The sequence below is a fragment of the Mchenga conophoros genome, linkage group LG12 (genome assembly GCF_057382185.1).
Source record: "Mchenga conophoros isolate Kocher_MC1m ecotype Shallow Benthic linkage group LG12, M_conophoros_male_GT1.1, whole genome shotgun sequence".
Lineage (NCBI taxonomy): Eukaryota > Metazoa > Chordata > Actinopteri > Cichliformes > Cichlidae > Mchenga > Mchenga conophoros.
The window spans coordinates 38,734,238-38,746,860 of NC_140537.1; the positions used below are offsets into that span (position 1 = coordinate 38,734,238).

General features: G+C 47.9%; 1 protein-coding gene across 1 annotated transcript; it reads right to left on the minus strand.

Moving 5' to 3' along the window:
- Nucleotides 1-1,075: 1,075 nt before the first annotated feature.
- kazald3 (Kazal-type serine peptidase inhibitor domain 3) lies at nucleotides 1,076-3,686 on the minus strand. The gene is made up of 4 exons (XM_085295736.1): nucleotides 2,864-3,686; nucleotides 1,668-1,828; nucleotides 1,444-1,591; nucleotides 1,076-1,346 (listed from the first exon to the last, which is right to left on the minus strand). The coding sequence occupies exons 1-4, from the start codon at nucleotides 3,270-3,272 to the stop codon at nucleotides 1,267-1,269; spliced, it is 798 nt and encodes a 265-aa protein (XP_085151862.1). The 5' UTR covers nucleotides 3,273-3,686; the 3' UTR covers nucleotides 1,076-1,266.
- Between the last annotated feature and the right edge of the window lie 8,937 nt (nucleotides 3,687-12,623).

A 12,623-nucleotide genomic window follows, 5' to 3' on the forward strand; every position in this document is an offset into this window, starting at 1 on the left:
AACGGTAATGTTTCTGACAGAGAGCAGCAGTCGTTATATTTCATCTTTCTGCTGTGTCACGTTGGGCTCAGCTGCTGTAACGTCTCACAGTAATCATCCCAGCGCTGACGGATGTACAGCTGAGGTTCTGATCCTGGACAAATGCAAGACTCCTGGAGGTCGTGCCTCCCTGTCGTCATTATTTTGATATGAGTGACGTGATGATGCCAATAAGCAAAGCAGCTGATGTCTTTATAGCAGCACACACACACACACACACACAGTTGTTTTCATATCTTAGTGGGGACATCTAACTGACATAATGCCTTCCCTAGCTGCTTACTCTAACCATAACCTAACTGTAACCCTGACACTAAAACCACGTTTCAAAAACAAAGTGCTGAGCTTTTTAAACGTGTTGTGTTGGGCTCGGGCTGCAGGACCTCCTGAAACAGGCCGGACTGAACCAGATTTAGATTCTTGGAAGTCGGAGTTCCTCTGAGACAGCAGCTGGAATGAAATCCTCTCCATGCATCTGTCTGACATTCACAGGAAACTGAAGCAACATGTGGTGAAACGATCAGCCAGAAGCAAAGCCAGGCCGTGCTCCAGCTGCTCTGAAGCCTCCACGTTCCATTCAGGCTCCTCAGCACCGTTAGCCTTCAGGACTGAAACATGAAGCACCAAAGCCTGCAGTTCCTCTAGCATCCAGCAGAGGCAGTAGTGAGTCAATCCACACCAGTGACTGTAGAAAACATGGGCTGTATCCCAATTCAGGGTCTGCAGCCTTAAAGGCCGCATTTTAAGGCCGATTACGGCATTAATTAGTTAGATGCCTTCTAACTAATAGCCTGCTAGCTAGCTTGGTTAGAAGCTAGCTAGCAGGAGTTGATAACTCCCTCTCTTGCCCAAATAAATTCATTTGAGGTTGCAAGAACCCAAAATGGTACTAGCCCAAACTGAAATGCCCCTTTTTAGAGTTAACTGGGCAAGCACTGCCCGCCCTGCTTGCCCAGACATGCACTGGAAGGAGGAAAAACTGTCTATAACCTCAGTGCTATGAGTGAAAATGTGAAGGTCTGTTAGAGGCCAGAGGTCAGTTTGTAAACCTTTATTCATAATTTTAAAAAAAGTTTCACACAACAGATCTGACAGGAGACGCAGGCTCGAACGCCCAGCACGCCAAGTGTCCATGTCACTGCCCCGTGTGATGTCAGAGTAATGTTCGCATATACAGAGAAGAAGAAAATCAGAGACGCCTGTACAGAGGAGGTGACATCATGAAGCTCAGTAGATGTCCTGGTCATAGTCTGCGATGTCCATCGGCTGCTTCCTGTCACTGTTAGCCAGGTAGGACGACAGCTCCTCTGACAGAGCCGCAGACAGGTGGAGACAGAGACACGTCAGTGAGACAAACCCGAGTCTTTTAGTTTCCGTTTCTCCCATTTCAAACGCCTGTCTCACCTGCTCCCAGCACTCCCAGTACAGCCGAGGCCGAGGCCGTCCCCAGGTTGTTACGAGCTGTGCAGCGATAGGTCCCAGAGTCCCCCGTCTCCGCCCCCTCAATCTGCAGCCAGCTGGAGAGCTCGAACTTCAGAGGACCGCCTCGAGACTGCGAGAGAGACAATCAGACAGGTACTGAAATCTGTCCCAGAGGGGCGGGGCTGCAGGCTCAGGCGCACGTGTACCTGGACGGAGATGTGCGGGTCGTCTCCGGGCAGGACGACGTCTCGTCCCTCCTTCGTCCACTCGACCAACGCCATCGGAAACGCAAACACTTCACAGAGAAAGATGAGACTGCTGCCCGTCCCGTTCACCTGACTGTGAGGAGGCACCTTAATGACCGGCACTGCCACAGGTGAGAGAGAGGTTAGGCTGGGCGGAGCAGAAATCTCAGACTGTGTGTGTCAGTCATTACATGTGAGGAGCGATCAGCTGACTGATGACCTCAGAGAGCTCACATACAGAGATGAGATGACCTCTGACCTGCAGTTTTACTCTGTGCTGATTTCAGGTGTGTGTGCTCGTGTTTTTGGGCCCTCTGGGGTCCCGTAGGCGCTCAGTGTGAGGCGACCGTTTCCTGGATGAAACGTGAGTTCGCCCCTTTGCTCGATATCTGACGTCTGCTCTTCGTTTCCATTTTTAACTGAAGCCGTGCACGCCTGACCTCTGAACTCTAATGCAGATAAAATGGCGCTCAGCTTGTGGAGCTCAACACATCAAAACAGCTAAACCAGCTCGGCCTGGGCTCCTCCTCTTTACTCCGAGGGCTAAACCACAGAGACGGGGTGAACTGAGGAACTCATCATCATCATCAATAGAGCAAGCGCAATCGTATAAATATTTCAGGACCATGATCAATGAAAACTGAACTGCGATGAGAATTGCAAATCAGTCTGCAGAAAGGGTCACAGCGCATTTACTGCCTCAGAAAACCTGCTCATTTCCACACTGACCGAACTATTTGAACTTTGTTGCGTGGTTCGGTCACACTTCTGTCACAGAGCAAACTCACTGGTGGTCTGACAGGTGAGTCACAGCCCTGTTTACCTGCCTGTACTCTAAACAGGTACAGACGATGCTTTATCACTTCTTAATAATGGCTCCATCCTCTACGGGGTCAATTTCAGCTTCTTGCCTCAGAATATGTGTGTGTCCGGTTTAAATATGTGTGCTGTTTTGTGAAAGGAAGCCAAACGATGTCATTCCCCTATAAAGCAAATTTACCTGCAGGTAAAAGTAAAGGAATCATCACCATTATCATCACATGTGAGCTCTCCCAACATATGTACCTTTAAAAATATGAATGAATGAGGTGAGCAGTGGAACAGCAGGTGGTTACCTGCCCTGCGGCTCCCACCTGTCCTGCCTCAGGTGTTCCTACCTGTCCTGCAGGGGCCCCTCCCCGCGGTGTGGAGCTCGGGTGTGGAATAGACGGCCTCCCTCAGCTGACACATGTTCATGTATGTTCTCCCGTCAGAGCCGCACACCGGCTCCTGCTCCTCACACACGCACTCCTCCTCTTCATCCTCTCCTCCTCCTCCTCCCGCCTCACACCGCAGTCCGCTCCCACACAGCCCGTAGAACACGCTCCGGTTCCCGGGGTCGCAGGGCTGGCCCTCTAGGTTCCCGCACTCCAGGCAGCAGCCGCAGGAGTCCGGCACCAGCCCGGCCCGGCAGCCGCCGGGCAGCGAGCACCGGTCCGGCTGGCACGGCCCGCAGAGCCCCGGCGGCGCTCTGCACGGGCGGAGGCTCAGCCAGAGACAGAGCAGCACCAGAGTCCGCATCTTCATCCGCCGGTACCGGCGGGACTCTGACCGGGAACAGAGACACAACAGAGCCCGGGCTCACACCGGCATCCCCCGCGTCAGACACCGACAGCCTCCGGTCAGAGTCTCGGTAGAGTCTCTGGTTCAGTCCCGGTAGTGTCGTTCAGCGTCCCGGGCTGCTGACGGGCTTTCTGTCTGTGGCAGGTTTGAACAGCTGAGCTGCTCGCGCTGCTTCACTGCACACACGCGCCAGACGCCGCTGTCACGTGTGTCACAATGGACGCAAACAACAGACAGGTTCCGGTTTGACCTTTCAAAGTAAAACATCGTTACAGAGAGAACAGCAGCTCAGACTCTTCATATTCAAATCAAATCAAATCAAATCACTTTTATTGTCACATCACATGTGCAGGTACATTGGTACAGCACATGTGAGTGAAATTCTTGTGTGCGAGCTTCACAAGCAACAGAGTTGTGCAAAATACAATAATGTAAACAAGCAAAATACAAGAATGGCTACATCTGAAACTAATAAATATATGTACAATATATAATAGTATATGCATTTCTGGATGTGTATACTAAATATTTTTCTACGTGTGTGTGTGTGTGTGTGTGTGTGTGTGTGTGTGTGTGTATACATATTTTACAAATTAAATAGAGTAAACAATAAATAAAATATATAAAATAAAATATACAGAGTTGAATATGTGCAAAACAGTGGCATTACTGTACAGTATGGAGTGCATAATGTTGAAGTTCCAGTAGTGAAGCTGAGGTGTCTATGACGTGTTCAGCAGTCTGATGGCCTGGTGGAAGAAGCTGTCTCTCAGTCTGCTGGTTCGGGACCGGATGCTGCAGAACCTCCTTCCTGATGGAAGCAGTCTGAACAGTTTATGGCTGGGGTGACTGGATTCAGGCCACTAAATTTGGGATTTGGCACCAAGAAAAATCTATTTAAACTAAAATCCAGCACTCTGAGCTCAGAGCAGGGATCTGAGGCTCCACCCACTCATGCCCACTCATCACCACCCTGCAGTTCCTCTGACGTCCAGCAGAGGCAGCAGTGAGTGAGTTCCATGTTAAAACTTTAAAGCAGAAATAAACATGTTTACAGCCGGATACACAAACTGTTGGGTCTCTAAGATCATTTTAAAGCTTCCATTATTAGGGGGCGTGGCCTCTTTGACTGACAGGTGGATGGTGACACAGGTGGCTGTAGCTGCTTGCTTCACCTAAGCTGGACCTCTGGACTGTGTTTATGCTTCTGGAGCATCTTTACTGACATCATGTGACCAATAACATGGCTGCCATGAGGACACTGTTTGAGGAGGCTATACCAGAGTTTTTTGTTTTTGTTTTTTTTTTAACTTTTTATTTTCATTTTTTAAATTGAAAATGAACAACAAACAAACAGAAACAAACAATAAAAGACGTTTACAGTTATGGGACAAAGTATCATCAACTAGCCAAAGCTTGACTGGTCATTATGACCAAAAAAAAAAAAAAAAAAATTCTCAGGAACACACTCTAGTATCTTTATCTTTCTAACATTGCCTCAACCATCTGAGGACCGAACACAGAAAATACGGGCGTATTAATAATAATAATAAAAAATAATAATTATAATAGTAACAGTATTGGTAATTACAAAAAAAAAAAAAAAAGAAAAACATAACGTGTGAACCCCTCCCACCATCCCCCCACCCCTTTACCCCTGTATAGCTCTCAACTTCATCACATTCGTGTATCCAAACAGCCCATATTTACACCCGTCTATACACAAGAATCAGCACAACATTCAAGAACTCTGATCAGAAGGGCCTAACCGAGGATCAATTCAGGGTAAACCCAGAGGAATTTACGTCATCTCTATATTCTGTCAAGTCCAAAGACGGTAATACTGAAAGAAATGGTCCCCAAATTTTTTTAAAGGTTCCGTATTTCCCTTTTACACTATGCGATATCTTCTCAGGTGTACAGTAGGATGCTAACTCATTAATCCAATATCTCAGTGTTGGAGAATTTTCAGATTTCCAATGTGTCAGAATACATTTTTTAACTGCAGTACTTGCAAGTAAAATAAAATATTTCTTGTGGTAATCCACGTTTATAGAATCTATGTCACCTAAAATCCATAGTTTTGGGTCCATTTCGACTTGGATCCCAATTACCCTTGAAATTATTTCAGTGATCCGTCTCCAGAACTCCTCTATTACTGGGCAATTCCACATCATATGAAGGAGATCACCATCTATCACCTTACATCTCAAACATTTGGGAGAGTAATTAATATCAATTTTATGTAATCTGTAAGGTGTATAATATGTCCTGTGGAATATATTAAATTGCATTTGTCTATGATTTGTGGAAATTAACATGGTCTGTGCCTGTTCCATTAGATGGTACCATTCTACCTCTTCATAGACATAGCCCAGATCTGCCTCCCATTTTCTTTTCAGAGCCGTTTTGTTGTAGTCAGGTAATTTTTCATTAATAATAGTGTATATTGAAGATGCTATTCCTTTTATTGACTTCCATGGTTTGGTGCAAAGATGCGTTTCAAAAGGACTTTCTTTAGGAATTATACCAGAGTTTTAATCAGTCTGTGTGATGCTCCTGTACAGAAAGGGTCACCTTTGGATTCACCTGAGATTTTGAGCTTCACAAACCTGAGGTTTCTGTACAAGATAAGATAGAAGATAGAACTTTATTAATCCCTCGGGTGGGTTCCTCTGGGAAATTCGGTACAAGTAAAAAGCTGCCTTTGGTCTGATCACGTGGAAAAAATTTGAATGCATGTGTAACTGAAAAATCTCCAAAATGAAATGACAACAAAATGAAAACTTCATACCTGACCTGCACTTCCTCAGAGCAGGTAAGGTTCAGTCTGCAAGAATGAACACGTTCCAACTTTTATTCTGAAAGTCCAGTACTCTGACTTCCTGTCTCGGTGTCTGACCTGACAGTCTCTGAGCAGCTGAGCAGCCTGCCGGCTTCCCCCACAAACAGCAAAAACGAAGGCAGCTGTTAAACTCATCCTGAGGCTGAAGCTGGGCTTTACAGAGTGGAGGCTCCCAGGGTCCTCCAGGAGGTTCAGGAGAACCCCGGGACCTGCTGGGGCCTCAAAGGTCGCAGTGGGGGTGAATGTGATTCAGGTGTCATTCAGCAGCAGTTCCTGAGTAAACGTGTTGGTTTGTCTCCTCAGCAGCACCAAAGCGACTCAGGAAATAAAGCAGCGGCGGTGGTGCAGGTTTTGGGCGTGGCGCCCTGCTGGCAGACAGGAATAGAACCGTAATGGAGGGTTTAAAATGACGTGTCTGCAGGCTTTTTTTACACTCTCGTGCTCTCGCACTGTGCCTGTGTCCCAATTCAGGGTCTGCACGCTTGAAGTACGCGCACTACGCGTACTACGTACGGTGCGTACTATAAGTACGAGAAGTACGGAAGTGAGAGGCTTGTGAAATGGGACGGTCTTCGTCCCGCTGTTCAGGTTGCCTAGCAACCATGATACTAACCGAGAGACACGTTACATACAGCTTTGTGGGCGACCGTGGCTCAGGGGGTTGGGAAGCGTATCTGTAACCGGAAGGTTGCCGGTTCGATCCCCGGGCTCTCTTTCCTGGTCGTTGTGTCCTTGGGCAAGACACTTTACCCTACCGTCTACTGGTGTTGGCCAGAAGGGCCGATGGCGCGATATGGCAGCCTCGCTTCTGTCAGTCTGCCCCAGGGCAGCTGTGGCTACAACCGTAGCTGCCTCCACCAGTGTGTGAATGTGAGAGTGAATGAATAGTGGTATTGTAAAGCGCTTTGGGTGCCTTGAAAAGCCCTATACCCCACTCCTGGTATAATTTGGAGCCTCATGACTGGTAAACTGAAATGTATCTATGGAAAAGCCCTATATAAATCCAATCCATTATTATTATTATTGTGTGACAGAAATGAAGGAGAAACATGTTTTGTTGGTCATTCATTTTTGTCATGACATCACTTTGATTAGTTGAGTATCTGAGGCTGAGACCACAGGACTGTAAACATGATTGTTGGGCTTCATGTCTGTGCTGAACAGTCATTTAAGATTAGCTAGTAAATGACAATTAGCTAATGTTGCTCATGAGACTAAAGTCATCTCACTGTGGTAATGTAAATATAATATGGCCAATATTATAGTATTGTCAGATTATTATGAGATATATATATATATATATATATATATATATATATATATATATATATATATATATATATATATATATATGCATATATATATGCATATATATATATATATATATATATGCATATATATATATATATATATATATATATGCATATATATATATATATATATATATATATATATATATGCATATATATATATATATATATATATGCATATATATATATATATATATATATATATATATATATATATATATATATATATATATATATATATATATATATATATATATATAGTCAAGCGTGCAGACTCTGAATTGGGACAGAGCCAGAGTGTGTGTGAGTGTGTGAGCCTGGTCTTTACCTGAGCAGGTGTGCGTGTTTCACCTGCGGGACGTGATCAGTCCTGAAAACCAGCATGGAGGAGTTTTTACTTCTCTTCATGCAGCAGCTGCTAAAGCAAGTTTTTTAGCTCCTCCCTCATTCAGAGCAACGTTATTCTGATTGGCTGCCCATCCTGAACAGGAACTTTGAATCCCCCTTCTATGCAGTGCACAGTGATCTGACGACTTCATCATTACTAACGTTTTTAACATGAACGCCCGCCACAGAAACAGGAAGTACGCGCTGGCTTCAGATGCACATCAGTAAAAACACCGCTCATGAATGGGAGACGTATTTGGATCGCCCCCTGGTGGCTGCTACACCATTCATCATGTTCCATCGTGTAAAGGCCACGCCCCTTCATATGAACAGAAAAGGCGGTTTGCGAGATTCAGAGAAGGAACCTTTGACGTCAGCACGTTTAAGATTTTTTATTTTGATTGTTACATTTTTATTAAAACTGAAAACCGTCCCGAGCCGTCATCATCATCATCATCATCATCATCAATGACACAGTGCTGACTTGGCACAGCAGGACTGGACCAGACCGGTCAGAGGTCACGAGCCCATCTCCCCCCCTTCCTCCCCCAGGGGGGAGCAGAGGTGTGAGATGAACACACAGTGGTAGTTCCACAGCAGCAGCAGCACCATCAGCAGCAGGCCGCAGAGCAGCAGGGCCACCAGCAGGGGGAGACGGCGCGATGCTGACGGAGGGCAGGAGTCGCCGCAGCTGACGGGGAGAGGGAGAGGAGGGGAGGAGCAGCGATGGAGCCACAAACAGAGACGTTTGAGTCCCGATGGGTCAGACTGAGATGAGCTGACAGGTGACGGCATGGTCCTGGAGAGGTCAGAGGTCAGGTGGAGCTCAGCTGAGAATCAGAAACAGAAACATTGGTAAAAACCAGAAGCTCCGTAACGCTCCAACCTGAGGGGGGGGGGGGCCACTAAAGGTCACATAGTAGATCTGAGGGGAGGGGGGGGGGGGACAGGAAGCAGGTTACTCTGATCACATTTTAAAAAGTAAAAGCGTGCAGAGAGCATCAGGCCCGGGCTCAGGTGTGCCCCTGACGCTCTGACCTCTCCGACTCGCTATCATGGCCGACAGTTTGACTCAAACACGAGCTCTTTAAATGTCAGCACACGTCTCAGCAGAGGAAGGCTCGGAGCTGCTGAGGTGTGACGAGCCCAGCGATACCTGCAGATGTTTCCAGATGTTTGTGAACGAAATTAAAGCGAACTGAGTGACACTGAACGTCTCACCGGCTGCTCGGAGAAACCAGCAGCCTCAGCAGGAAGTGTGTGGACTGGGTCGCATCATGCACGGTCTCGCTCTGACCGTGTTCAGTGAGGTTTGGATTCGAGTTTACGTTCCCGTTGAAGAAGAGCCTGAAGTGACGGGAAACCAGGAAGGAGCCTTCAGGAACTCCACAAGAAGAACATCAAAATCCCTCAAAGAGGAAAATCTGGAAGCTCCACGGAGCATCGAGGGGGAGGAGGAATTCAGCCTCCTCGTCTTCCTCACTCCTCCGCTTCATTACAGGCTCCAGAAATAACACAGGGTTACCATGGCAACAGCCAAAGGGCTTCAGGGTTACTGTGACGACCACCGAGAGGAGAAGCACGGGAAATACACAGACCCTCCACCCCACGCTGCGTCTGTCGCTTTTACTCCACATTCATTAAAACAGAACGCTCTGAAGCCCCGTCTGAGGCCCAAGGCCTGGTCCCTAACCAGTCCCTGTCTGAGGCCCGGTCTGGTCCCTAACCAGTCCCTGTCTGAGGCCCGGTCTGGTCTGAGTTTTCATGCACGGAGCTGCTGGTTTTTCCTGCACATACGAGGTTTCCAGCTGACTGAGCAGGCAGAGAAAGGCTCTGTAAACAGCTGAGGGTGAGCGTTCAGCTCAGAAACACTCACCTGTCTGCTCCTTTCCTTCTGCGTCTGCGGCGAAGCCCAAACACCTGCAGCCTCTTCCTCTGTGTAACTGTGTAACATGGCCGGCTCAGCCAATCACAGCGGCCGGTCGGAGGTGGTCAGCTGAGTTTCAGTGCACTGACCGGCGGCATCACGCCGTGACCTTCAGACTGAGAGTCAACAATAAGACCGCGCACCGAAAACGGCTGCAGAGCCTCGAGCTGCAGCCACACACAGAAACTGCCCCAGGAAATACCCCCCAACGCCCCCCCCACGATGAAGAACACAGCTGCTGCCTTTCACTGCCCTCCAATCCCCTGTATCCTTCTTCATTACGACACAAACGTTGACCTGCAAGACTACAGTACCCACAATCCTCTGTGGCTCCAGCCTGTTGGTGCTTTGAGCTTTACTCTGTCCTGCACTTCCAGTGAAAGCTGTGCAGTGATGCAGAGCGGCATCAACGTCTCTGAGCAGGCTCAATAACCACTCACCTGTACGCCCCCCCAGCCCCACCCCCCAACCCGCTGACCCCCCCTAAATACTTCTGAAACTATGCCAGTAAATAACAGATGACCCAAATACCAACAAACCCTCTCCTCAGCAGCCAATCACAGCAAAACTTAACAGTACCGCCTCAAAACCAGCCCCATATCAAACCACAAAGCCCCTCCTAACACTCCCACTATAACCTGTCACGCTCCCCACCAATCACTCCCAACCCCTGCAATACAACCAAACTTTGAGCTTTGATTGAAGGGTTTACCTGTTGTTGCACGTGAACACTCAGACGTGTTTACACGAAGGTAAGACTCGGTGAGGACCGCACGCTGCAGCCAAAACTGCTCCGCTGGCCTGAGATCAGCTGACGAGCTTTGAGAAAATCTCACATCCTGGGTTGTTTTGGCTCGGCCCCCAGAGAGCACGTCCGCTCACGTCCTCGGGAAACACCAGAGCGGCTCCCCTGTGCCCACGCCATAACGCTGCCTCCGCTGTGTTAGACGGATGCTCTGCTTTCCGCTCTTTTCTCGCCATCGTTAAACGTCCACCCAGCTTCACCTGTCAAACGTGTTTTCACACGTGTGCACTTTCGTTAGATGTGACAACGTTCGACCTTCCTGGGCGCACCCGGAGTTCGCAGCTTGCTGTTTCCATCCGTGACGGCGTGTCCTGGCTGTCGACCTTCGGTGCTCCTGACTCGGCTCGATGTGGTGAATCATTCTGTCATCGTCTTTCATGACTTTATGTGTTTGTTCGTTTTAACAGTGAGCAGCTGGTTTGGACACTCCCAGTTTCTGCTTTCTGATTGGTTTATTCTGGTGGTTCAGCCTAATGAGGGCCTGCCTCTTGTCTCCAGGGGTCCGTTCTTCGTACCTCGCTAAGTAAGTTAGCTGGATTTGATTGTTGACGATTTCGCGTGATCTTGGATCGTTCGGTTCCCCGAAGCTCATCCGGGACTTGCTGTCATAGCAACAGATCCGTAAGCGTAAACCTGCTCGGGAGCAGGTTTACTTTATGTAAACAGGATTAGATCGCGGCCACGCAGGTATGTCCGCTTCATGTATACGAAAGCAACAGCGATATTTTACCACTGTTTCACCATAAATAAATATTATCAATGTAACTAAAGATAATGCAGTATTTGATCCTTGTATTGATGTCACACAGATACATACAGGTCATTTCGTAAAAAAGGGAAATGTACTATTAACATTCTATTACATGTATGTGATTATTACAGATGTAATTCATATTTTAGAGTAGTAATAGTAAATTACTTCGTGTAAAGCCCCACATCACCGGCCTGAATGACTACAGACCGGTGGCACTCACCCCAGCTGGTCCGCAGACACATCACAGCAGCCCTGCCCCGCAGCCTGGATCCACACCAGTTTGCCTACAGAGCAAACCGATCCACGGAAGACGCTGTAGCCACAGCACTCCATGCTGCATTAACTCACCTGGAAGAGCATGGTAGCTATGTGCGGATGCTCTTCGTGGATTACTGCTCAGCTTTTAACACCATCCTTCCACACAAACTGGTGGCCAAGCTACAAGACCTGGGGCTTCCATACAGCACCTGCATGTGGATCAATAGCTTCCTCTCGGGCCGTAGACAGAGAGTCAGAGTTGGCCATCACACATCCTCAGCCCTGAGTCTCAGCACTGGCTCACCCCAGGGCTGTGTGCTCAGTCCACTGCTCTATTCTCTCTACACACACGACTGCACTCCTCGCCACCACAGCAACATCTTTGTGAAATTTGCAGATGACACCACAGTGGTGGGGCTCATTTCCAAGGGAGACGAGTCTACGTACAGAGACGAGGTGGAGCAGCTGACGTCATGGTGTAAGGCCAATAACCTCCTCCTCAACACTTCAAAAACCAAAGAACTCATAATAGACTTCAGAAGGAAAAAGGCAGAGATCCAACCACTATTCATAAATGGGGACTGTGTAGAAAGGGTGGCAAGCTTCCGCTTCCTGGGAGTCAATATAGAGGAGAACCTTTCCTGGAGTGTGAACACCTCCGAGCTGCTGAAAAAGGCCCAACAGAGACTTCCTGAGAATTCTCAGGAGGAATAACATCACACAGAGACTGCTGGTGTCCTTCTACAGAGCCACCATTGAGAGTGTTCTAACTTACTGCATATGCATCTGGTACACTAGCTGCACAGGGGCTCAGAGGAAAGCACTCCAAGGGATCATTAACACCGCCCAAAAGATCACTGGCTGCCCTCTCCCCACACTGGAAGTTCTACACAACGCCCACTGTTTTAAAAAGGCCCAAAACATCATAAAAGACACCTCACATCCTGGCCACTCCCTGTTCGAACTGTTGCCCTCAGGCAGACGGTACAGGGCAATCAGAGCAAGGACTAATAGACTCAAACACAGCTG

Bases quoted from the DNA above. Each gene is read 5' to 3' on its own strand.
- kazald3 (XM_085295736.1), bottom strand. From the start codon at position 3,272: ATGAAGATGCGGACTCTGGTGCTGCTCTGTCTCTGGCTGAGCCTCCGC. The intron at 1,592-1,667 runs GTACACGTGCGC...TCTCTCTCGCAG, and splicing joins ACCCGCACATCTCCGTCCAG to TCTCGAGGCGGTCCTCTGAA. The intron at 1,347-1,443 runs GTGAGACAGGCG...CGGCTCTGTCAG, and splicing joins ACTGGGAGTGCTGGGAGCAG to AGGAGCTGTCGTCCTACCTG.